The sequence below is a fragment of the Hemiscyllium ocellatum genome, chromosome 22 (assembly GCF_020745735.1).
Source record: "Hemiscyllium ocellatum isolate sHemOce1 chromosome 22, sHemOce1.pat.X.cur, whole genome shotgun sequence".
Classification (NCBI taxonomy): domain Eukaryota; kingdom Metazoa; phylum Chordata; class Chondrichthyes; order Orectolobiformes; family Hemiscylliidae; genus Hemiscyllium; species Hemiscyllium ocellatum.
The window spans coordinates 49,216,035-49,241,193 of NC_083422.1; the positions used below are offsets into that span (position 1 = coordinate 49,216,035).

The window sequence follows — 25,159 nt, forward strand, 5'->3', positions numbered from 1 at the left end:
CCTAAATGAGTTAGTGTGTGTTATATTTTGGGAGAGGCAATAGGGTAGGCGTATCGCCACTGGACTAGTAAACCAGAGACCCTGGGAATCTATCCAGACATGCTATCGTACATCTCTGGAGCAGACAAGACTTTGATTTGGACCTTCTGACTCAGAGGCTGGGACACTCACCACACTATTTATTTCCTGATGAAGGGCTTTTGCCCGAAATATCGACTTTCCTGCTCCTTGGATGCTGCCTGACCTGCTGTGCTTTTCCAGCACCACTCTAATCTTGACACTATTTATATTATCGGAGGGCCTAGATTGAAATCCCATCTGGGAAACATTAAAAGGAAAAAACTGGAATGAGAATCATTTTTCATTTTAAAAAAAGTCCAACTGGTTCATGACTGTCCTTCCTGGTAGGAAGTGTCCTATCCTTAGCTTGTCTGGTATACATGTGACTCCCATTTTCCAGCTATTTTTCCCCATTTTCGACATTTGAATTACTCATCTAAATACTCCTTAAATATTGTGGGATCCTACCTCTTTTAGGCAGGAGGTTCCAGATACCCACCATTCTTTGAGTGAAAAAGATATTTTCCTGCAGTATCCTCTAAACTTCCTGCTCCATATCTTAGAAGTCTGTTCTTGGTTATTAACCACTCTAAGAAGGGGAAATGTTTCTCTCTATTCACTGTCTATACTTCTCATAACTTCATACACCTTAATCAGATACCCAATCAACATCCTTGGGCTATTAGTGACTAGAAACTGAAGTGGACGAGCCATGTAAATAGTATAGTGAAGTCTTGTAGCATAGCAGTAGTGTCCCAATCACTGGGTCAGAAGCTTAAAAATGTGTTGCTGGAAAAGCGCAGCAGGTCAGGCTACATCAAAGGAGCAGGAAAATCAATGTTTTGGGCATAAACCCTTCTTCAAGAATGAGGAGAATGTGCCAAGCAGGCTAAGATAAAAGGTAGGGAGGAGGGATTTGGGGGAGGGGCATTGGCAATGCAATAGGTGGAAGGAGGTTAAGGTGAGGGTGATAGGCTGGAGAGGGGGTGTGGGCCGAGAGGTCGGGAAGAAGATTGCAGGTCAAGAAGGCAGTGCCGATTCCGAGGGTTGGGACTGAGAAAAGGCGGGGAGGGGAAATGAGGAAGCTGGAGAAATCTGCATTCATCCCTTGTGGTTGGAGGGTTCCTAGGCAGAAGATGAGGCGCTCTTCCTCTAGGCATCGTGTTGCCATGGTCTGGCAATGGAGGCGGCCAAGGACCTGCATGTCCTTGGCGGAGTGGGAGGGGGAGTTAAAGTGTTCAGCCAGGGGGCGGTTGGGTTGGTTGGTGCGGGTGTCCCAGAGGTGTTCTCTGAAATGTTTCGCAAGTAGGCGGCCTGTCTCCTCAATGTAGAGGAAGCCACATTGGGTGCAGCGGATGCAGTAAATGATGTGTGTGGAGGTGCAGGTGAATTTCTGATGGATATAGAAGGAACCCTTGGGGCCTTGGAGGGAAGTGAGGGGGGAGGTGTGGGCGCAGGCGCAAGTTTTGCATTTCTTGCGGTTGCAGGGGAAGGTGCCGGGAGTGGAGGTTGGATTGGATCTGACGAGGGAGTCGCGTAGGGAGTGGTCACAAGGGATGAATGCAGATTTCTCCAGCTTCTGCATTTCCCCTCCCCCCATCTTTTCTCAGTCCCAACCCTCAGACTCAGCACCACCTTCTTGACCTGCAATCTTCTTCCCGACCTCTCCGCCCCCCCCCCCCCCTCTCCGGTTTATCTCCCTCACCTTAATCTCCTTCCACCTATCGCATTCCCAATGCCCCTCTCCCAAATCCCTCTTCCCTACCTTTTATCTTAGCCTGCTTGGCACACCCTCCTCATTCCTGAAGGGCTTATGCCCGGAAACGGCGATTTTCCTGCTCCTTTGATGCTGCCTGACCTGCTGCGCTTTTCCAGCAACACCTTTTTAAGCTCTGATCTCCAGCATCTGCAGCCCTCACTTTCTCCACTGGGCCAGAAGGTCCAGATTCAAGTCCTAACTGCCCCAGAAATGTGTGATAGTCTAAGTGAGTTGATTAAACTAACTACAAATACCATGGTCACAAAAACAGGTCAGAACCAAAGAATCCTTCAACAGTTAACTCACCTTCCGACTCCCAAAGCCTGTCCACCATCTACAAGGCACAAGTCATGAGTTGCTGGAATATTCTCCACCTGTCTGGATGGATGCAGCTCCAACAGTCAAGAAGCATACCATCAAGGAAGAAGTGGCTACGTTGATTGGCACCATATTCAGAAATATTCCTACCTTATACCTTTAGCACATAGTAGCAGCAGAGTGTACCATCTATAAGATGCACTGCAGAAATTCACTGGTGTTCCTTAGCCAGCATCTTTCAAACCCACAATCTTGGTCGAGAAGGACAAAGGCAGCAACTATATGGGAACATCACTTACTGCAACTTCCCCTCCAAGCTACTCATTGTCCTGACATAGAAATACATCACCATTCCAAGAGTGTCACAAGATCAAAACCTGGAATGTACTCTCTAACAGCATTGTGGATTTAGCTACAATGAATGGAATGCCCTAGCTCGTGACACCGACATCTTAAGAATGAATAGCTTTCCTAACGTGTAAAATGATCAAAAAACTTATACCCACAATATTCTGATAACATTGCATCTAGAGCAGAAATCAGATGCTATTAGGTCAGATAGACTTCAATCAGGGAAAGGAATAGTTCCAGCAAATCTTCTGCACTCCTGTAACTTTGTGATCAAAGTTTAAAAAAAAGGCAGTGTGTCAGAAAAATCATGATTCCCAGTTCCTTAAAATAGAACTGGCAGGTTCATAAAGGAATCACTTGCATTTATACAGGACTTTTAATGTAGAAAATAATCCAAGGCACTTCAAGCAAATGTGACAGTGAGTCATGTAATTAGGTAACAGGAGGAAAAAGCTTGGCCAGAAAGGTGGATTTTAAGAAGGGTAGGAGATGCAGGGAGAGAATTCAAGACTTGGCATCACGGCAGTCAAAGACACAGTCACCAATGGTGGAGAGATTAAGATTAGGGACTGAGAAGAGGACAGATTTTGACGAATGTGCAGATTTTGGAGAATGATTGAAATCTCCTCCAGATCAAAGATAGGGACGGGTAAGAGCAGAGACGAATTTGAAAAGAAGGGCGCAAATATTAAACCTGGAGGTCAGTGCAGGTCATCAAGGCCTGGTGGGTCGATGAGTGTAGAGGAGTTAAGGTCTTGGTTGCAGATTTTTGGATGAGGTGAAGCCGATGTAGTATTTAGATGACGCACAGCATCATTCAGCAAGTCTGAGGCTTTGAAACGGCAAAACTCAAATTATACTTAACAGTGGGAGAGGGACTGAAGTCACCCTGTCATGAGTTAAACATACCAGAAACTAGCTGAGCTTCCGTTTAAAGGGATCACCACCTTCAGCCTGTCTAAGATGAAGCATACACCTATTAGACAGCAATGGAATAATATTTACAGGAGCAGTGGAGCAATAGGTGGGGAATCATGGTTTATAAAGATCTTTGCTGATAACGTGATCGCTTTAGAATATGTGCCTCTTGAAAGGAGAATTCAGTGTCCTGTTTGTCACCTGCTGATAACAATATCTGAAAACCAGAAAATACATTTACGTAACTGGGCGCGAGGTTGGGGGGGGGGGGGGGGGGGGGGGGGGGGGGGAGGTTGGCAGAGAGAGGGGAAACTAACTGGTAATAAAACAATGACATTAAAATGTGAATGCAGAAAGTGAAAAGGATGTTTAAAACTAGGAGCCACAAATATAGGGGATATTAATAAATCAAATAAGGAATTCAAAGGCAACCTCTTTTTTTCCAGGGAATAGTAGTAATGTGGAACTCACTGCCACAGGCATAATTGAAATAAGTAATGTAGAGACCTTTATGGGGAAGGTGAATAAACACAAGGAAGGAAGGAAGGAAAAGCAGGAGCTGCTGACCTTTAGACCAAAGTAGAAAGGGAGGAAACTCATTTGGAGCAAAACTACCAACACAGACATGGTGGGCTAAAAGGCTTGTTTCTGTGTTGCTACACCATGATGTGATATTGAGCTGGCAGTCAGCTGTAGCAGTCTTTTTAACTGCGTGACCCCAGTTGCATTCTATTGCATGCAGTTGTGGATGAAATGCTCCACTCTGCAAACTATAATCAGCACCATGTGAAGTAACTTTGCGAAAATTCCAATCCAGTACCAAAAGATCACGAGTACACAATATCTACAATTTGAAATGAAATGTTATTAGTCACACTTCACTGATAGCTGGCATTATGGTACAACAGAGGGAGATTTATCCTGTATCACCCAAGCTGCACATGGAGGTGCTTGATGGGGGCATATAGATAAGGAATCTTGTGATGCATTGTCACTGTCCCTACCTCTCAGCCAGTAAGTTCCACTTGTTCCAGAGGTGTGTAACAACATCTCTGAATAAGTTGATTAGAAAATGTCTAGAAGGAGCTTCGCTCTATATGTCAATCCGTGCTACGTAATTATGGGAGCATTTAATGGGACAGGCTAGAGAAGCGTCAACAAAACAGTGCTTACAATTTACTTGGAGCCAAAGGAAAGCAGCAGGGATTGTAAGTCGGTGTATTGACTGAAACATACAAATCAGTTTAACTGTGGTACAGTGATAACCAAACTCAGCGGCTGCATGACCATCAACATGACCAAAAGGAAAAGAAATGCAAGAATGACTGTTTGGAAATGGGTTATTGTTTTGAAGCAGGAGTGAGGGATTTTGCTTCCTGTGGACATGCGTTAAGCAACTGCAAGGACCAGCCCATCAATATGCTATGGATCCTCATTACCATTCAGAGAGTTTTGGGTTTTTCTAATTGTTGAGGTAGCAACTCTTGGAAGATTTTCCACTGCATGGTGACTCAGAGCAGTCTCCAATTCCACCCTCACCTGACATTTCTACACTTTCACTTATGGGATGGGGCAGAGGGAACCAGAAGGTCATTGAGCTTGACCCAGAATAAAAGCCCTGGCTACACCCACCTTCTCCTGAGACCAAGGTACTGAGCCTAATTGAGGACAGCAGTTGCAGAGTCAAATCAGCTTTACCTAGGCTGAGGACCCAGCAACACAGTCATGCAGCAGAGAAACCAGTCCTTCGGTCAACTAGTCCACACCGACCATGTTCCCAATCCAAACTAGTCCCACTTACCTATGCTTGGCACATTTTGCTCCAAACCCTTCTTGTACAAGTAGTTACCTGACTATCTTTTAAATGTTCTACTGTATCTGCACCCACCACTTCCTCAGGCAGTTCATTCCAAATATGAACCAATGTGTAAAACAAAAATTACCCCATGACCTTTTTAAAATCTTTCTCTCCATAAACTGAATAATAATGAAATCTTATATGCCACAGCCTGTTAATCACAAGGCTCTTTATATTCTGATTATCTCAATCAAAGCCTCCTTCAGTTTAAAAACTGAGATGAGGATAGGTTATAGAACTGGACACGAAAAAGCACAATTTCAAAATTTGATTATGAAGCTGGATATGCCCCACAAATAGGAGAGCCTAACAGTAATGACTGCTTTCAGCTTTACGTAAAACATTTTGGGAAACAGGAAAAGCAACAATTTCTGTTCTCAATTTTCTCCCCGACAGACTACATTCACTGTGTGAATCATTCTTTGATTCAGATACTGAGTAGATTTTATATAAAAAGCTTTGATGCACTTTGTCCCATTTTATCTCAGACAACCAGGTTATCATAATAGCGAACATGCAAACATTAACTCGCTGTACTGTCCAGGTCATTTTGCTATAACGCGTGTTTCATTAATGCAAATTCACTGTAACATGTTGACGAATTGGGGACATTTTCAAAAATGCAAACTTTTAAAGTGTATTTTGGATATAAAGTGATACTTGCCCCATTAGTTTAAATGGTGCTGATGTACAGCAGCTTTCTTACAACACGGAGTTGCATGAGAATGGAGCTAACCCCGTTATAGCCAAACTGACTATACTGTGAAAGATACAACGAATACGACATCTGCAGCGAACTGCACAACGAGGGTAAAGCACTCTGATTACAGGTCTGTACCTAGGACTGGAATAGGATTGGCATAAAGCTTCACACAAGGCAGCCTGAAATCAATTAGTAAAACGTATAGCCCTGGTGATACCACCAGAGAATTAAACCAGGCAAGGAATTTCTGTTTCACAGAACCTTCTGACAATCAGCCCTGATTGTTTTGTCAGACATTGCCCAGCTGATATCTTCTATCCTACTCACCACGTCATATTGACAACAACCAAGGAGGACAGAAACGAAGAGGTCAAAACTTTGAGGTTGTTGTCCTGGCTTTCAACCTCTCAAGCCATTTACGCATACACTGGGCAGATCCTTTAGACGTTATGGTGGTGCTGAACAATACTTCTCACTGCCACTGTGAAGATCACACATTACTATCATACGAGCCCTGCCACAGGGAAATCCTCATGGCTGGCTGTGCATGATTAAAGCCACAGATACCTTGTTAACCATAAGGACATTGCGATACAACCTTGGTCTATCTCAACATAAAGATAACACTCATGAGAAAACAATGGAGAACAAAAATACCAGCAGTAAACACAATTAAGATAAATAAGACATTCATTTAATTATTTCTGAACATTATTTCAACAATGTTTCAAACATATATAACTCAATGGTGTGCTTTCTTAACTATCTTCCAAACTCCATTTCTCAATCAAGCCAGGTATTAGCCCGACAAAAACAAAGACAAGGAGAATATGGCAGAAACAAAACAATCTCCACAGCAAGCACCAGCAAAACTACTTAAAGCCTGCTTCAAAGGAAAGGTGCCTTGGTCAGAGAACAGAGCAGGATCACTTCTGCAGCTGCTACCCACCCAGAACTTTTTGCCCTGGGATAAATATCACCTCTGGTCTGCCTGTTGTATTAGCATATCCTAGAAAGGTTATCAGCAACAGGGATTGAGCTTATAAAGATTACTGTTCTCACAGTCCCCGATTGGGCATCACCCTCTATGTACAGCAATATTATAAAATTTCCATATTTTTAAACAGGATAATATAAATTGCACATTGGGAAAATTTCTGACTTGAACACCAAGCAAAAAGTGCAAATCATTTGTATTTCAGTGCTTGTACAGTAGTGTTCACAATGTCTTGTTTGCCTCCAGGCTGGGCTCAACGCTCAGAGGGTTGGGCTGGTCAATTGCATTCTTCTGCCTGGGAGGTGTGGGAGGAGGGAAGACCATTGTCTTTAGCCCTTCAGCCATGCCTGTCCATTGCTGATCTTCACCTCGTGTCAGCACTTTAGTGAGCAGTGGTCGCAGCAGCCCGATTGTCAGTTGGTTACCATCACTAGAGTATGGCCCAGATTCACAGCTCGAGGGCACAGATCCCAGGATGATATCCAATATATCTGTGACCGTGGTATCCTCAGGACACAGCTGCCAAATCTCCTCCAGGTAAGGATCCAGAGCTCGATGCTGGGAAATCTGGACCAGCATGGCAGCAAATAGCTCCTTCTTTAGCAGAGGCCCCTGTTGGGAGAACCTGTTGGTGGCCTCTACTGCCCTTTGCCACATTCCCCGCTCAATCAGAAGGCGAACTGCTTGGATTACAGCATTTGGCCTCTTGCTGCACAGCAGGAGCTCGATGATTGTTTCAGTTGGATCTCCTGCCCCACCATCGCAAGCAGATGGGATGACTGACAAAGCCCTCTTGTAGAGGGGAACATTCTCCAGACTCTCGTTCCCCCCATAATTACGGAAAGTGGCCAGGTGCTGCTGTGTCAGCTCAATGAACATTGGCAGCCATTTAGGCTGGAATTGATACAGCAGACGACAGATCAGTTCAAAAACTGGAACTGCTCCATTGGTGTTGACTGACTGGTCAGGTGGGAGACCTGGGCTCAGTATCACTCTCCATAGGTCAGCTGTGGCTCTGGCAGAGAAGAATCCTTCATTATTCTGGTGCAGGTGCAGTGTCCGTTTAACAGCTTTCCATGCTTCCCTTGGGAATGTGTTGAAAATGGAATTTAAGTAGACCAGAGCTTCTCGGTCAAGCTGGCAATGCAGCAGCCTCTGAATCTCCTGCTCAGTTATTTCCTCAATGTAAGCAGCCACCTCAATTTCAGATCCATTTACCAAGCAGGACTTGGCTTCTTCCAAGTTGACATAGCTTTGTAATTCCCCAGCCATGATGCTGTGCAGTTTGATATAGGTTTGCTGGTGATAGTGGCCTGTCTTCCTGAGATAGAATTCATTCTGCAAGATGGAGCAGAGGGTGAGAGGCGCTTGGAACTTCACCTCACTTTTCAGTTTCTGCACTGTCAATCTGCTGCGGCTCAAACTCCTTTTCTGGTAATACTTGCAGGCTTCTTCTAAGACCAGCTGTTCCAGCATCTCCTGTCCCTGGCTGCTTCGTGAACAGAACGCTGACTTGATGTTAGAATTACTGGGGTGAATACCAAGGGAATAAATGCCATCCTCTGCCAGCAGTTGGATCTCGCCTGTTTCCCTATAGGGTATGAGGCCCAGCGGCTGCACCTCCAGTGTTGCCTCCTCCACCAACCTACCTGTCTCAGTGTCAATGAGTTGCAGTGTCCTGCCCAACGTAAAGGCCAGGGTGGTCCCACATAGTTCCATCAGCATCGAGCCCTCAGCTGGCAGGCTCTGGCTGAGGTGGCACAGGAGCCGGGCGGTCCCGTCGTTTTGGATCAGGCTGACCTCTCCGTTGGCCTCGGCCAGTAGAAGCCCAGTAGGACAGGGGCAGACTGCCCGGATTTCCAGCGACGGGAGGGAAGGTAAGATGCCGGCGACATCCGCCACAAGCCTTGTGAAATCGTAGTCCTCGTGGAGCAGCCTCCTGGTGCTGAGGGGTCCTCTGGCCAGGCTGGTGACGGTCAAGGTATCTTCCTGGGGGCTCCAGATCAGGATGAACTTGACCAGGTTGTGCATGGGGCTGTTGCCAGGGATGGGGCAGTTGCTAGGGCTATTGCCAGGGATGGGGCAGTTGCTAGGGCTGTTGCTAGGGATGGAACTGTTGCTAGGGGTGGGGCAGTTGCTGGGGAGCAGGTAGATGACCTCGCCGGCCGCATGCAACCTGTAAGCCGGGTTGTTGTGCATGAGGGTGCGGACAGGCCCCAGGGTGAGGCCGGGGCCCGGGCCCAGGCTCCGGCTGCAGATGCAGTGCTGAGGGGGTGCGGAGGGCCCAGGCCTCTCCTCGCACCAGCTGATGGAGTGACCATCCCAGGCGGCCGACAGCAGCCGAGCCCGGGGACCGGAGCAGAGGTCGGCGGCCTGCAGCAGCTGCCAGCCCTCGGCCTCCCGGCAGCTCCAGAACTCAGCCCGGCCGTGTTGGGTGATGAGGGCGGCGGAGGAGGAAGAGCTGCTGCCCGGTCTCTCCGGGTCCCCGCTCCCCGGGCCCTGCCTCTCCAGCTCCAGCACCTCCAGTAGCTGCTCGGCCCCCGGGAAGCTCCTGTCCAGGGGGCTGGGAGCCGGGCCTCTGGCCGGGCTCGGCTCGAAGCTCAGCAGCCGGTTGTCCCGGGGCAGGTGGAGGAAGAGGCGGCGGCGGGAGCAACAGCGGAGCCGGGCACGGGGCTGAGCCTGAGACTCCTCCCGACAACTCGGCCCGGGCCCCGGCCCCAGGAGCTCCCGCAGTTGCTGATGCCGAGAGTAGCGGCTGAGACCGGAGAGGCGGCGGAGCCTCATCCCGCCCGGGCCAGGGGGCACGGAGACTGTGCCCGGTATCTGTCTCTATCCCGGTCCTTCAGCCCACCCCAGTGTCCGGATTTCTCTCTCTCCTCACTCTCTCTGGATCTGAGCAGTTTCCGGGTCAGAAGCTGCATCCAATCACCAGCACAGGATGATCCCACTCAGACCTGCCCCTCCTGTCTGCGCTGACTCTTGAGACCACTTCCACTGCAATTATTTTTTTCGAGCATTTATTAGTTGTGTTTTTAAAGTTTCGTTTAACTCTGTCTCCACCTTATGCCTTCCAGACAACACAGACCAGATTATCAGCTCTCGCTGTGTCCAAAAACGAGCTCCCTTTTGGTTCACATGCCCAATCACTTGAAACCCGAACTTTTTGAATGGCTTCAAGTGCTGTAACCATTATGTGATTCTATACGCTGAGATACATGTATTGAGTATGCAAATAAAAAAAAATTAAGCGTACATTCCTAAATGTTTACAAAGATTTAATACATTTGACAGCACAGCAGTAGCCCGTTCAACTCAATGGATCTGTGCCAACTTGCCTCCTGCTGCCCACAATGTTAGCACATCCTTTTATTCCTTTCATTTTCATATTTATCTAGCTTTCCCTTATATACAACTCTGCTATTCGTGTGAACCACTACTAGTGTTGTCCACATGTTCACTCCTCTCTAGATAAAGACATTTCTCTTGAATTCCCATAATAATGGATTTATTAAGGGCTGCCTTATATTGATGGCTCCCTGTTTTGGATGTTTTGCTCTTTTATTCATATTTCTTTACAGAGTATGCAATATGCATATTTTTAAAAATTGATTCATTTGTGAGATGTGGGCATCATTGGCTGGCCAGCAATTATTACCCCTCCCTAGTTGCCTATATATAAAAAAATCAAGATCTATTATGAAAACAGGAATGTATTCACAATTATTATAAATAAACAAGTAATCAGCATATCAATTTTTTGTACACACATGATTGGTGATATTTCTTTTATTTCATCTCAGATGTAGTTTGTGGGAAAATAGCATTTATTGCTCATCTCTCATTCTTCAAGCTAAAAATCACACAACATGTGGTTATAGTCCAACAGGTTTATTTAGAAGCACTAGCTTTTGGAGCATTGTTCCTTCATTACGTGGTTGTGCAGTATAAGATTGTAAGACACAGAATTTATAGCAAAAGTTTACAATGTGAAATAACTGAAATTATATGTTGAAAAAGACCTGGATTGTTTGCTAAATCTCTCATCTTTTAGAATCAACATGTTAGTTTCAATTCTGTCATATGTAAATTGCAGAATGGTTAAAAGTTACATTCTTAAGCGAACTTTAACAATTGGTGTCATGTCAGCCCAGATAATGTATTAAGGTGTGAGCTGCCCTGTGTGATACTGTCTGTGTCACAATAGTCAGACTGATTCTAATCTAAAAAAATGGATTTACAGATTCTTACATGGATTCATGCAGTTTTAGAGCAAAGTAAAATGTAATTCTGCAAATACAAACATATGTGTATTGTGGGGGGGGGGTGGGGGGGTTATGAGTGTCTGTGAGAGAGTGTGTGTATGTGTGTGAGTGTAAAGAGAGTGTCTGTGATTAGAATCAGTCTGACCATTGTGGCACAGACAGTCTCACACAGGGCAGCTCACACCTTAAATGCATTATCTGGGCCGACATGACACCAATTGTTAAGGTTCACTTCAGAAAGTAACTTTTAAATGTTCTGCAATTTACATATGAAAGAACTGAGGTGCACATTTGATTGTTCATGCATTCTTCATAGAATCATAAAATCCCAATAGTGTGGAAACAGGACATTTGGCCCAACAAGTCCACACTGATCCTTCGAAGAGTATCCCACCCAGACCCACTCCCCTCTACTTTACATTTACCCCTAATTAATGCACCTTACACACCCCTGAACACTATGGGGGATTTAGCTTGGCCAATTCACCTAACCTTCACATCTTTTGGATTGTGGGAAGAAACTAGAGCACCCAAAGGAAACCCACACAGACACTGGGATAACACACTAATTCCACACAGACAGTTGCCCGAGGATGGAATCAAACCTGGGTCCCTGGTGTTATGAGGCAGCAGTGCTGACCACTCACCCATCATGCCACCCATAAATTATTTTAAATTTAATGAACATCCAGCTTGGGAGCAGGTATTTTGTAATCATTGTCAGCATCTACACTGACCCCAGGACTTTGAGTTAGTTCATTCCTAGGAGCCACTAGTGATGGCGGAATTAAAATTGAGTGCAAACAACCACTTCCTAATCATAACTCTTGCAATTTATGGAGTAATCATCCATGAACAGGAAATGAGAAAAAGCTACACTCATGACTTAATAGAACTGGTTTAGCCAAATATCGATTTCTTCTGGTCATTTCCTCATTCAATTATATCCGACTCTGCAATATTTCAGCAGCAACTCAATGCTACAATATTTACTTCTGCAGAAATTATGTTCATAATTTATTCAATGGAACAATTTCTCAAATGATATTAATGCAAAAAGTATTTTCATATAACTATTTTTAACATTGTAAAACAACACAAGGTACTTAGGATTATTAGCAGACACTGACCCCATCCTCCCCAGTGACTGTTTCAGGGTGAAGCAGAATGATTTGCACCCTCAGTGATCAATTTGATAAAAGTTAAGATGCTGCCTACATTATATCACAATCAGCAAAACTATTTCCAACTATCTTTGACCAGCCCATTTGTTCATGACATAAATGCCATGCATCATCACTGGCCTATATTGGCACCCAGTCAACAACGTCTTTTAAACTGGCAGTTTTGCTTCATGTCATTCAATGGCCTTAGCTCTCCTGACATCTATAATTTCTTGCAGCCTCCACACTCAGATATCTCCTCTTATACAAGTCTTGAGTCTTCCAGATTAGTGGCAGTACCTTCAGTTACTTCCATGTACTGTCCATTCTTCTAACTAAATAAATCCTTTAAGACACTCCTTACAAAGCTACCTCATTGACAAATCATTGATCACCTCTCTCATACAACAGTTTTTGCAAAGACACTCAATGCAGCAATGACAATCCTTCAACACATCAAATGTAAATTTATTTTAATAAGACATCTACACTCTGCATAAGTTTTAATATGGTTAAGTTGTACATGTGTACAAAGTAGCTTCCAGCTCCTAACACCCAAAACCTAAATCAAGGAGTTTTATCCTGAATGTCCAATTAAAAATTTTGATACCAGCTTCGTCATATTTAAATGTCATTATGAAGAAGGAGCTTCATAGTTCTACCTCAGTCAACCGCATCAGTGGGACCACAGCAACCACCTGCAAATGGAAAACAATGCTATAAAGCAGCAATTATGTTGTACGATAATACTCCCATCAAAGACGGGCCGGCATCTGCCGCCCGTCCCTAGTTGCCCCTGTAGTTAATTATCTCCTGCAGTTATTTATTCCTGAGCTGTTTTAATGGGGCAGTTGTTTGAAATTGGTCTTTGATTAGATTGACGAGTCTGGGCTCTGGCTGCCAACATGATCCTTCACCTATGCTGAATTTTCCAGCAATTTCTGTTTATGACCCTTCACCTACTCAACTACATCCCCGTATTTCTGGTTGCTAAGCTCTGCCAGCAACGAAAAATAAAAAAAAACTGATGAACAGGTTCATTTCAATACAAATCAAAACATCCACAAAAGAACAAAAAGTCCACTGAAGGATTCTGCCTCAATAAGTCCTCCCTACCAGCATCCCAGATTCGATTAATCTATACAGATCGTATTCAGAAATCCATTTATTAGCTGAAGTGTGAGGCCGTTGGATATTAACAGACTCGCTGAGCAGTTAATTTACGATGTTGTTGAGACTAACGACGGAAGAGGCTCGAGAATATACCACACAGGACAACCGGCTGCTGAAGGATTGTGGGATACTGGCAGACCGACACTGGAGGAGTGCCTTGCTAGGCATTGTGGGATACTGGAGGATAGCGGCTGGAGGACCAATCCTGTAGGAGTGGTAGGGGCTGAGAATGGCAGTGTGCGTGTGGAGGTCGGTTTGGTGACTGGAATGGGTGTGACAGGTAAGAGTTTTCAGGGTCTGAGGAGCTGTTTCCCATTTCCACTGTGGGAGTACGATCAGGCCCTCAGCCGGGCTTCTGCGGTAGAGAGGGGTCAGGGTGAGCAGTAAAGGGCAAGAGATTTGGATCAGCAGGCCGCATTTTGCAATGAGAGCAAACAATGACAGTGCTTCAACACACCTACTTGTGAAAACATTTTACTGAAATAGTTATAATCTGCATAAAAGTTTTAGTGAAATCTACCTGTAGATGCGAATAAAATAGGTTCCAGCTTCGAGCATCATGTGGTTTTATCCCGAATGTCCAACTGTAAATCAAACTTTGAAACCAGCTTCACCATTTCTGAATGTCACAGTGGGAATGAGCGAGGGAATCTGCAGTGCATTACCTCAAACTGGTTTCCTGTGGATCACCTCTCACTCAACCATCTTTGTGTAGAACTTCAGCCATTGCTTCCAAGTGGAAATTAGTCCTACAATTTTGGCATAATGTGTGATGTTGTGAACATATTACAGATGCACAGATGTAGCTGTCAGCCATGACAGTGCTTAGGTTGGTATCCTTACACCCATGGATCTTGTCTGACTTAGCTGTCTTAAATTCATTCATACTTATTTGGGCATCGCTGGCTGGGCTAGTAATTGTTACTGATCCCTAATTGCCATGGGAAAGGTAGTGGTGAGCTGCGTCTTTAGTCTGCTGCAGTCCATGTAGTGCAGGGATGGAGCTTCATGTTGTTGAAGGTGCATCCATTCAACCAACTTTATGTTCCTGAGTTGTGCCTTGTAGATTGTGTAACAGTCTGGGAATTCAGGAGGTGTGTTACTTGCTGTAGAATTCACCTGGTCTCATTGCCATTGTATTTCTATGGCTTGATCCAGTTCTGTTTCTGATCATTCCAAGGATTCTGACACTTGGGGATTCATCAGTGATACTGCCATAGAACATCAAGGGGCAATGGTTGGATGTCCTTTTGGAGATTGTCATTGACTGGTGCTGTGTGCCACCCAAGTTATTTACCAATTAGACCAAACTTGGATGTTATCCAGTATCTGAGCAGTCATGAATGGTGCTGAGTCTTGACCAGTTATCAGAGAACACCTCTACATTTGACCTTCTGATGGAGGAGAGGTCTTGAGGAAACAACTGAAGAGGATTGGGCTGAGGCGCTACCCTGAGGTACCTATGCAGAGATGATAGACCTCCAACAACAGCAACCAGCTTCCTTTGTGTTCATATTGATTTTAATTTTAAGAAGGCTCCTTGATGCCATACTATGTCAATTTGTCTCTTTCCTCTACGTTAGAAAATTTCTCAAGAGCCATTGTCACTACTTAATTATCAGAAGTGGAAATCATAAATGACTGATCCTCATCTGTTCTCCCTTGATCTTGGTCCTTTATATGCCTTACTGCAGAGAGTATTTGGAACAGTTAAATCATATTATTGGAACAAATCAGTTCAAAATAGAAAATGAAAGATTTGGTCTCTCATGACCACTTGGCACATGTTTTTAATGAAAACATTTGAAGTACTATACATTAATATTGTAGTGTAGGAAACGCAGCAGTCAATTTGTTCACAATGAGCTCCCTCAGACACCTATGTGATAATGATCAGATAATGTGATTCAGCATTATATTATTTTGAGGGGTAAAAATTGACCAGAGCAAGAGGGGGGATCTCCCCCAGCTCTTGTTTGAAATGCAGAAAGTGGATTTATTCTATCTACACAAGCAGACAGACAGAGCCGTTGTGTATTGTTTGTTGAAATGATGGAACCTCTGACAATTCCGTGCTCTCTCGTTATGCACTGGAGTGTCAGTTATAATTTTGTTGCTTAAGCCCTGGAGTGAGAATTGAAGTTGGAGCCTTGTGATTCAGGAGGCGAGAGGACGACCCACTGAGCCATGACTGACAAGTACTGGTTCTATCAAAATCATGTGACATAATGCAAATTGTGCATAAGAGCTGAATGTTGAGGTTTGAGAGCAGCTGTCTTTGGACTAAACATCCAGAAAATCATGGTTCTCCACCAGCCTGCTCCTCTCCACAACAGATGAGCCACTGGGCAACTCTGAATGTTTCTCATACGTTGGGAGCATCCTTTAGATACTGACCATGATATCCAGATCATCTTCAGTGTGCCATTGCAGCCTTTGGTCATCTAAGGAATCATGTAGTTAATGATAAATACCTCAAATTTGGCATCAGACTCATGGAACAAGGCAACAGTGTTACCTCAGGTGCCAGTTGGAGTCTGCAAATTAGAGGAGAAAAATCATCAGTGAAATCTCTGCAGTAGCAAGCTCGGTGCTAAAAATAAGCACAACCTGTGTCTTAATACTCCGATTAGCTGTGTTGGGTGGGTCACATTATCTACAGGCCTTACACAAGACTCCTAAAATGACCTCACCGCACTCTATTTGTTATGGTTGGCAGTCACAGAGATGTACAGCATGGAAACAGAACCTTCGGTCCAACCCGTCCATGCTGACCAGATATCCCAACCCAATCTAGTCCCACCTGCCAGCACCTGGCCCATATCCCTCCAAACCCTTCCTATTCATTTACCCATCCAAATGCCTCTTAAATGTTGCAATTGCACAGCCTCCACTACTTCTTGTGGCAGCTCATTCCATACACATGCCACCCTCTGCATGAAAAGGTTGCCCCTTAGGCCTCTTTTATATCTTTCTCCTCTCACCCTGAACCTATGCCCTCTAGTTCTGGACTCCACTACCCAGGGGAGAGACTCTGTCTGTTTATCCTATCCATGCCCCTCATGATTTTATAAAGCTCTATAAGGTCACCCCTCAGCCTCCGATGCTCCAGGGAAAACAGCCCTAGCCTATTCAACCTCTCCCTATAGCTCAAATCCTCCAACCTTGGTAACATCCTTGTAAGTCTTTTCAAGTTTCACAATATCTTTCCGATAGGAAGGAGACCAAAATTGCATGCAGTATTCCAACAGTGGCCTAATCAGTGTCCTGTACAGCAGCAGCATTACCTCCCAACTCCTGTATTCAAACTCTGGTAATAAAGGAAAGCAAACCAAACACCTTCTTCACTATCCTATCTACCTGTGACTCCACTTTGAAGGAACTATGAACCTGCACTCCAAGGTCTCTGTTCAGCAACACTCCCTAGGACCTTACCATTAAGTGGATACGTCCTGCTAAGATTTGCTTTCCCAAAATGCAGCATCTCCTGTTTATCTAAATTAAATTCCATCTGCCACTTCTCAGCCCATTGGCCCATCTGATCAAGATCCTGTTATAATCTGAGGTAACTTTCTTCGCTGTCCACTACACCTCCAATTTTGGTGTCACCAGGAGGACAGAACAAATACTTCAAGGACATCCTGAGGCCTCTCAGAAAACAAATGTAACACACCCCAGCCGTCTGCATTCTCGGAATGTGACAGATCCTATGGTTTGAATGGAAGAAGAGTAATTGAATTCTCCCTCGTGTCCTAGCATTATTTTTCCACCCTGTAATCATCATAGAAAACAGTTGATCTGTTGTTATCACCTTGCAGTACAGCGTACTGTGGGCCAATTGGCTCTGGCTTTTCCTACACTACAAGTGTTACATCAGAAGTACATCATTTCTATGAAGCATTTTAGAATGTCCTGAGTTTGTGAAAGAGGCCATATAAATGCATCTCTTTGCTTGTCTGACTGTGTGGTAAGTTGGAGGATAATTGTTTCATATTCCTTCTCCTGGTGTCACAGTGTACTTCCCAACTATGCTCCCACTGCATGACCAGCAGCAGTGAGTGAATGGCACATGTAATCCCATTATTATCACTGTGCTGTCTTCATTCCGTTCCCTCCTTTGATCCTTATTTGTGGTGATAATTTAAGCTCCTTAGTTTCGTAGTTCCTGAAACTAAAAGGTTGTTACGAGAGTATAGCCCAGCCAGTTCCAGCTGTGCAAAATTGGCCAGTTCAGGATAGGACTATCCTGATGCCACAGTGACTGAGAGGAACGCTTGATAAATTCATCATCTGTAAATAAGTACCTGTTACATGATGTTGCCTGTGGCCATAGTTCCATGAAACACTCCTTTATGATTCATAGCCGAAGAATGAGTATGCTGGTCAGATACAATGTTTGCAGTTGGAAGCAGAACCTGAGAGAGTAGGGTGTTTAAGTAGAGAAGGAGAAACAGTGTTTTCAGTGAGAGAAGGGTCAGCAACTGGAGAACATAGATTGAAGTTAATTAGTAAATGGCTCAGTGGGGAGAGGAGGATTTCTTTTACACAACAAGTTGTTGTGTTCTAGATTGCACAGAAATGTGGATAAATACGTGAAAGGGAAAAGTTGCTGATGGAAGAGCACAAGATTCTGACAAATTGGTTAGTTTTTTTTCTGCTTTGATGGGATGTGGGCATCAATGGCTAGTCTGGTATTTATTGTCCCTTCATAATTGCCATGGAGAAGATAGTGGAGAGCTGCTGTCTTGAACCACTGCAGTCATTTTGGTGTAGGAACATAACCAGACATTTGGTTCCCTCCCAACAGTACTGTTAAGAGGCAGGCGTTAAGAGAGTGGTGAGGTTTATTGAGGGAAGTTTGGAGCATTGGGCATGGAAAGTTACCATGAGGAAGACAGGGATGTGCAGGAGGCTTGAACTGGATGAGCATAGACATCTCTGAAAGTTGTAAGGCTGGAGAAGGTTAGATAAGTGAGAAGGGCACCAGCAGCTACACCTCTTAAAAGGGTTTGGATTATGAGACACCTGCCTGGAGAGAACTTACTGTCTAGAGTTGAGGGATTAATGATGAGTTGAAGCCGCGTAGCGAGCCATTTCTTCTGTCTCCCGGATATCTTTTTTTTAAATTGGTGAATCTTGTATTCAGTAATACGAAGAACATTTCAGTCTGGAGAGTTTAGAAGTTGCTTAATGTCAAACTTTCTCCAGTCTCCATTAGGTACAGACTAAAGCTCTCTTTACAATTGGTGTTAGATATAATGTGATGAGTACCCAGCCTTGAGCCCATCCTTATAGCACGTTTTGGGGCAGGATTCAGTTTCCTTTGCTAGCTGACCCATGGAGAATGCTTTGTAAAGCTGTCCGTTAGGAACAAATTTGTATGGTGCATTAAAATGCTGAATCCCTGGTATAATACTGTAGAAGATGAGGATACTTTGATTCATTTGTCTATTCTGGGTTTAAACCCATGTTCCAGATAGACTGCCTGTGATTTGAGGGCAGCCTTTTAACTGAAGAAACTCTGTAACCGATTAAAGCTACCCGCCTTTCTGTGAATCTCTTCACTGTGCATTTAATCAATAATGTAATTGATTTCAGCTACGGATGACCCTGACGTTTGTAATTGCTGTCTCATGCTGAGATATGTGACATGGCTTATAGAGATGGGTTATTATCATTTATCACTTAATATAATTTTGAGAGCATACTACTACATTCAGAATCAACAGGACATTAAATTATGCCAACATCTTTTAAGAGATTTACTGATAAATACTCCTTTTTAACCATTCTCCCCGGCTTGAAGGAAAAGCCTGACTCTTGGATTGCTGTTAGATTGATGTTAAAATCCCTAGGAGAGTTTCCTTAAACTTTGTAGTAACCAGCTGGACTAACCACAGAAATACTGTAACTATAAGACACTAACAGAGCATAGTTCAAGAGAAGGTTAAAAAAAGGAATTTGGATAGAGATGTGCAAAATCATGAAAAGTAAATGTTTAAAATAAGTATTGTCAGTGGCTGAAGGCGGGGCTGAACACGTGCACACATTCAAGCTGATCACCAGAAGAAGCTAAGATAACACAATAATTGATTTTTGATTTGATTTATTATTGTTGTGTGTACCTAGGTACAGTGAAAAGTTTTGTTTTGCATACAGTACAGACAGATAAGAACATAAGAACTCAGTAGGCCATCTGGCCCTTCGAGCCTGCTCTGCCATCAATAAGTTCATGGCTGATATTTTCGTAACCTCAGCTCCACTTACCCACCTTCTCACCATAACCCTTAATTCCTTTATTGTTCAAAAAATATCTACCTTATCTTTAAAAATATTTACTGAAGTAGTGTCAACTGCTTCACTGGGCAGGGGGTTCCATAGATTCACAACCCTCTGGGTGAAGAAGTTCTTTTTCAATTCAGTCTCAAATCTGATCCCCGTAATTTTGAGTTTATGCTTTTTTGTCCTAGTTTCACCTGCCAGTGGAAACATCCTCCCTTAGTCTATCTTATCTATTCTCTTCATAATTTTATATGTTTCTATAAGATCTCTCTCATTCTTCTAAATTCCAATGATTGTAATCCCAGTCTACTCAGCCTCTCCTTAAAAGCCAAACCCCTCAACTGTGGAATCAACCTAATGAACCTCCTCTGCACCCACTCTAGTGCCAGTACATCCTTTCTCCAGAAAGGAGACCGAAACTGCACGCGATACTCCAGGTGTGGCCTCAGCAGCACCCTAGACAGCTGCAACGTAACCTCCCTGCTTTTAAACTCAATCCCTTTAGCACTGAAGGACAAAATTTCATTTGCCTTCCTAATTACCTGTTGTATCTGCAGACCAACCTTCTGCAATTCATGCACAAGGACACCTAAGTCCCTCTGCACAGCAGCATGCTGCAACTTTTTACCATTCAAGTCCTTTTTACTGTTACTCCTACCAAAATGGATGACTTCATATTTGTTAACATCGTATTCCAACTACCAGACCTTTGCCCACTCACTTAAAGTATCCATGTTCCTCTGCGCACTTTGCTTTGCCACTCATCTCAGGGTCATCTGCAATCTTTGCCACACTACAAGTGGTCCCCAACTCCGAATCATCTACATAAATTGTGAATAATTGTGGTCCCAATACTGATCCCTCCAATCGCCACCAGGACAGAACCCCACTGGTCCTCACCTACCACCCCACCAACTCCAAATATATCATATCATCCTTCATCATTTCCGCCTCCTCCAAACAGATCCCACCACCAAGAATATATTTCCCTCCCCTCCTGTATCAGCGTTCCGGAAAGACCACACCCTCTGCAACCCCCTGGTACAGCAGGTCAGGCAGCATCTGAGGAGCAGGAAAATCGACATTTTGGGCAAAAGCTCTTCATCAGGAATGAAGCTGGGAGCCTTGGCGGTGGAGAAATAAATAGGATGGGGGTTGGGGCGGATGATGTTCTCTGAAGCGCTCTGCAAGAAGGTGTCTGGTCTCCCTAGTAGTCGTGGAGGGAATGGTCTTTGTGGAAAGCAGATGTGGCGGGGAGGAAAATATATCCCTGGTGGTGGGGTCCGTTTGGAGGTGGTGGAAATGTCAGTGGATGATGTGAATTGTGCAGAGGTTGGCGGGGTGGAAGGTGAGGACCGGGGGGGGATTCTGTCCTTTATCGCAAAGACTGTTCCCTCCGTGACTACCTGGTCAAGTCCACGCCCCCTCAACAACCCACCCTACCCTCTCGCAGGAATTGCACAACCTACGCCCAGACCTCTCCCTTTCACCTTCATCCAAGGCCCCAAAGGAGCCTTCCACATCCATCAAAGTTTCACCTGCCTTTCACATGTCATTTATTGTATCCATTGCTCCCGATGTGGTCTCCTCTACATTGAGGAGACCGGACGCCTTCGCGCAGAGTGCTTCAGAGAACATCTCCGTGACACCCGCACCAACCAACCCCACCACCCCATGGCCGAACATTTCAACTTCCCCTCTCACTCTGCCGAGGACATGCTGGTCCTGGGCCTCCTCCACCACCACTCCCTCATCACCCGACACATGGAGGAAGAATGCCTCCTCTTCTGCCTTGGGACCCTTCAACGCCATAGCATCAATGCTGACTTCACCAGTTTCCACATTTCCCTCCACCCACCTTACCCTAGTTCCAACTTTCAAACTCAGCACCGCCCTCATGACCTGTGCCACCTGTCAATCTTCCTTCCCATCCTCCTCTCCAACCTATCACCTATTGCACTGCCAGCTACCTTCTCCCCAGCCCCACCCCCCTCCTATTTAGATCTTCACCCCTGAGACTCCCAGTCTCATTCCTGATGAAGGGCTTTTTGCAGGAAACATTGATTTTCCTGCTCCTCGGATGCTGCTGTGCTTTTCCAGCGCCACTTTAACCTTGACTCTAATCTCCAGCATCTGCAGTACTCACTTCTGCCTGTTTGATGCCTTTGATAACAGAGGTATTCTTGTTATCCATATAGGATGTAGGTTTGCTCACTGAACTGGAAGGTTCATTTTCAGACGTTTTGTCACCACACTAGATAATATCATCAGTGAGCCTCCAGATGAAGCATTGGTGGTATGGCTCACTTTCTATTTATGATTAAGTTTCCTTGGGTTGGTGATGTCAGTTCCTATGGTGATGTCATTTCCGGTTCTTTTTCTCAGGAGGTGGTAAATAGGATCCAAGTCAATGTGTTTGTTGATAGAGTTCTGGTTGGAATGTCATGCTTCTAGGAATTTGCATGCGTGTCTCTGTTTGGCTTGTCCTAGGATGGATGGCCAGGGAGATGGCGTCTGCCATGGATCTGTTGTGACGATAGGCGAATTGTAAGGGATCGGGGCAGGCTGAGAGGTTCAATTTGATATGAACCGTGACGAACCTCGCAAAGCACTTCATAATTATGGAGGTCAGAGCCACTGGGTGGTAATCGTGAGGCATGCTGCATGAGATTTGTTTGGTACCACGATGATGGTGGTCTTCTTGAAGTAGGTGGGGATCTCGGGGAAACCTTTTATGCAGGATTTAGAATATACTGTGTGATACGGTGATGAGTACGTATTTTATCGTGTCCTTTAAAATAAATCTGGATAAATACAAAATATAGAGCTATATGGCTGCTACCTCGAATGAGAGAGACAACTGGTGTGTTTTAACTTGAGGGTCATCACCCCTAAGGTGACGGGAGTTGTTGAGAAGGTGAGTCCCCCATGGTAATCTCAGCTGGTGCAGAAATTGAACCCACGCTGTTGGTGTCACTGCATTACAAACCAGCCATCCAGTCTTCTGCTATATAATCGGAGAGTGGAGGTAATGATAATGGAAGTCACTCAGAAAGCTGTTACCTATGGATTGAACATTATTCATTTGTTTCCCCTTTTCGAAAGTTGGGGTTGTTGTCTCTTTTGTGAAAGTAACTGTGAATTAATGACTATAACTCGCTTTGAGGAATTGTATAAATGCAAACACAATTTTATTTTCAACTTTCTGACATCAATGTTTAACCTCTCGGCATCACAATGTCCTGCCCTGTGCATGATGAATTTAACTCATGACTCTTGGCAGGAAGGTAGTGGTGATGTACCTGTACTGTGTGTCTTGGCCAGGGTCAATTTTACCCTGATCTGTATGTGCTAACAACCTCTGGTGATCAGAATTTCAAACTTGAATATGGAACCTAAATTTCTTTAAACAGGACATAGGAAATGTGGCCAGTTGCATTGCAAGGAACCTGGTGTTTGATTTGGGGCAGCCTGGACTAATAATTAATTTTAAATTGAACAGGGTAAAAATCACTTGGTCCATACAAAGAAATGATTGCGCTAGTGACTGGCTAGTGACATGACAAATAAATTGAGAAAGTGGTTTGTAATGTTGTATGACACATGTTGCCCAGAGCACATTTTAAATATCAAAGTGTTACACCCTTCATTACACCTCACTGCAAATCTGGTGTGACATTATATACAACATGAGATTGAGCAGGCAGTTATTTACACAGTAAGGGGAAAGGATTGCAGGGGATCAGAAGCATTGTTCCTGATTAATCAAAATATCAAGCCAATGTGTAAGGCTGGTTTTAGACCACTTTAAGCTTATATCAATGCATACGAGGAATACAGTTCCTAAATAGCAAATTCCACATCATCATTATTGCTCACATTTCAGTGAAGTCGAGTGGACCTCTTGTAAACCTTCATGTTCTTTCAATTTAATCTGCAGAAAGTATACTCAGACATATAATTATAGATTATGTAACCAATTTGGGAAAGAGCCATTTGCACTTATGACATGCTGCTGAAGTACCCTTGGTTATAGATCTGTATGACAATTGTGAGAACATTATAGTGAGATTATAGTTCAAGTTGGTAAGATAACATTGAAGTGCATTACACAATATGAATGCAGAGTGGTGTTAAGTGTGGTCTCTGCTTGATGAAAAGATAAGAATGAACTGTAATAATTTGAGTGACAATGGTGTGTGGTGCCTGTTTCCTAATGGTCAACATCTTTTGTTACAGAAGCCGTGCAATGGCACAAGTAGAAAAAAAGGGAGGCCTTCTCCGCAAAGCATCGTCCACCAAGAAACCCTTGAAAGAGAAAGTGGTTTTGATGTACGATGAAATTTTCAAGGTGTGTGCTGTAAATTGATTGCCGTTCACGCTGTGTGTTGTTTTGAAGTTGGGTTGGGCTGATTGCTAGTCATGTACCTTTGGAGAAATTGTTAATTTGATTGGACAGATTTGCATGCAATGCTGTCGAAAGGAAAGTTCATATCTAGTGAGACTGAGATTATAGAGTGGAATGGTTACAGTGCAGAAGGAGGCCATTCAGTCCTTTGTGTTTGTGCCAGCTGTCTGTGAGAACAAATCAGTTTGTTCTGCTCTAGCCTTTCCCTTTGATTTGGTGTTGTTTTAAACATTAGTTTTTAATGGTGCAAATTTTTCCATTTTTATTATAGATTATGTAACCAACCTGGGAAAGATCCATTTTCACTCTGCTGAAGTACCCTTGGTTATGGATTTGTGAGAGCGTTATAGTGAGCTTATAGTTAGAGTTGGTAAGATAACATTGGAGCACTTTGCACAATATGAATGCAGGCTTTATTTAAAGTCTTTCCTTCACCTACCTTCATTACAAATTCTGAAGCCCACGTTTTAAGGGACATTGTGCTTCAATTAGAGTCATAGAGATGTACAGCATGGAAACAGACCCTTTGGTCCATGCCGACCAGATATCCCAACCCAATCTAGTTCCACCTGCCAGCACCCAGCCCATATCCCTCCAAACCCTTCCTATTCATATACCCATCCAAATGCCTTTTAAATGTTGCAATTGTACCAGACTCCATCACACCCTCTGGCAGCTCATTCCATACACGTACCACCCTCTGTGTGAAAAAGTTGCCCCTTGGGTCTTTTTTTTATCTTTCCCCTCTCACCCTAAACCTATGTCCTCTATTTCTGGACTCCCCAACCCCAGGGAAAAGACTTTGTCTATTTACCCTATCCATGCCCCTCATAATTTTGTAAACCTCTATAAGGTCACCTCTCAGCTTCTGACGCTCCAGGAAAAACAGCCCCAGCCTGTTCAGCCT

The 25,159-nt window shown here is 44.2% G+C and overlaps 2 protein-coding genes across 3 annotated transcripts in view; one reads left to right on the top strand and one right to left on the bottom strand.

Annotated features, from left to right (window-relative positions):
* Positions 1-6,661: 6,661 nt before the first annotated feature.
* On the bottom strand, positions 6,662-9,859 carry LOC132826514 (BLOC-2 complex member HPS6). The gene has a single exon (XM_060842476.1). The coding sequence runs from the start codon at positions 9,746-9,748 to the stop codon at positions 7,187-7,189; it is 2,562 nt and encodes an 853-aa protein (XP_060698459.1). The 5' UTR covers positions 9,749-9,859; the 3' UTR covers positions 6,662-7,186.
* A 3,894-nt stretch (positions 9,860-13,753) lies between these two features.
* armh3 (armadillo like helical domain containing 3) overlaps positions 13,754-25,159 on the top strand; it is a 153,622-nt gene continuing 142,216 nt past the window's right edge. For both annotated transcript variants that reach the window (XM_060842198.1, XM_060842199.1), the window contains exons 1-2: positions 13,754-13,842; positions 24,084-24,195. In XM_060842198.1, coding sequence (XP_060698181.1) covers positions 24,094-24,195 — 102 coding nt within the window. In that variant the 5' untranslated portion in view covers positions 13,754-13,842; positions 24,084-24,093. The remainder of the gene's footprint in view (positions 13,843-24,083; positions 24,196-25,159) is intronic.

Bases quoted from the DNA above. Each gene is read 5' to 3' on its own strand.
- LOC132826514 (XM_060842476.1), bottom strand. From the start codon at position 9,748: ATGAGGCTCCGCCGCCTCTCCGGTCTCAGCCGCTACTCTCGGCATCAG.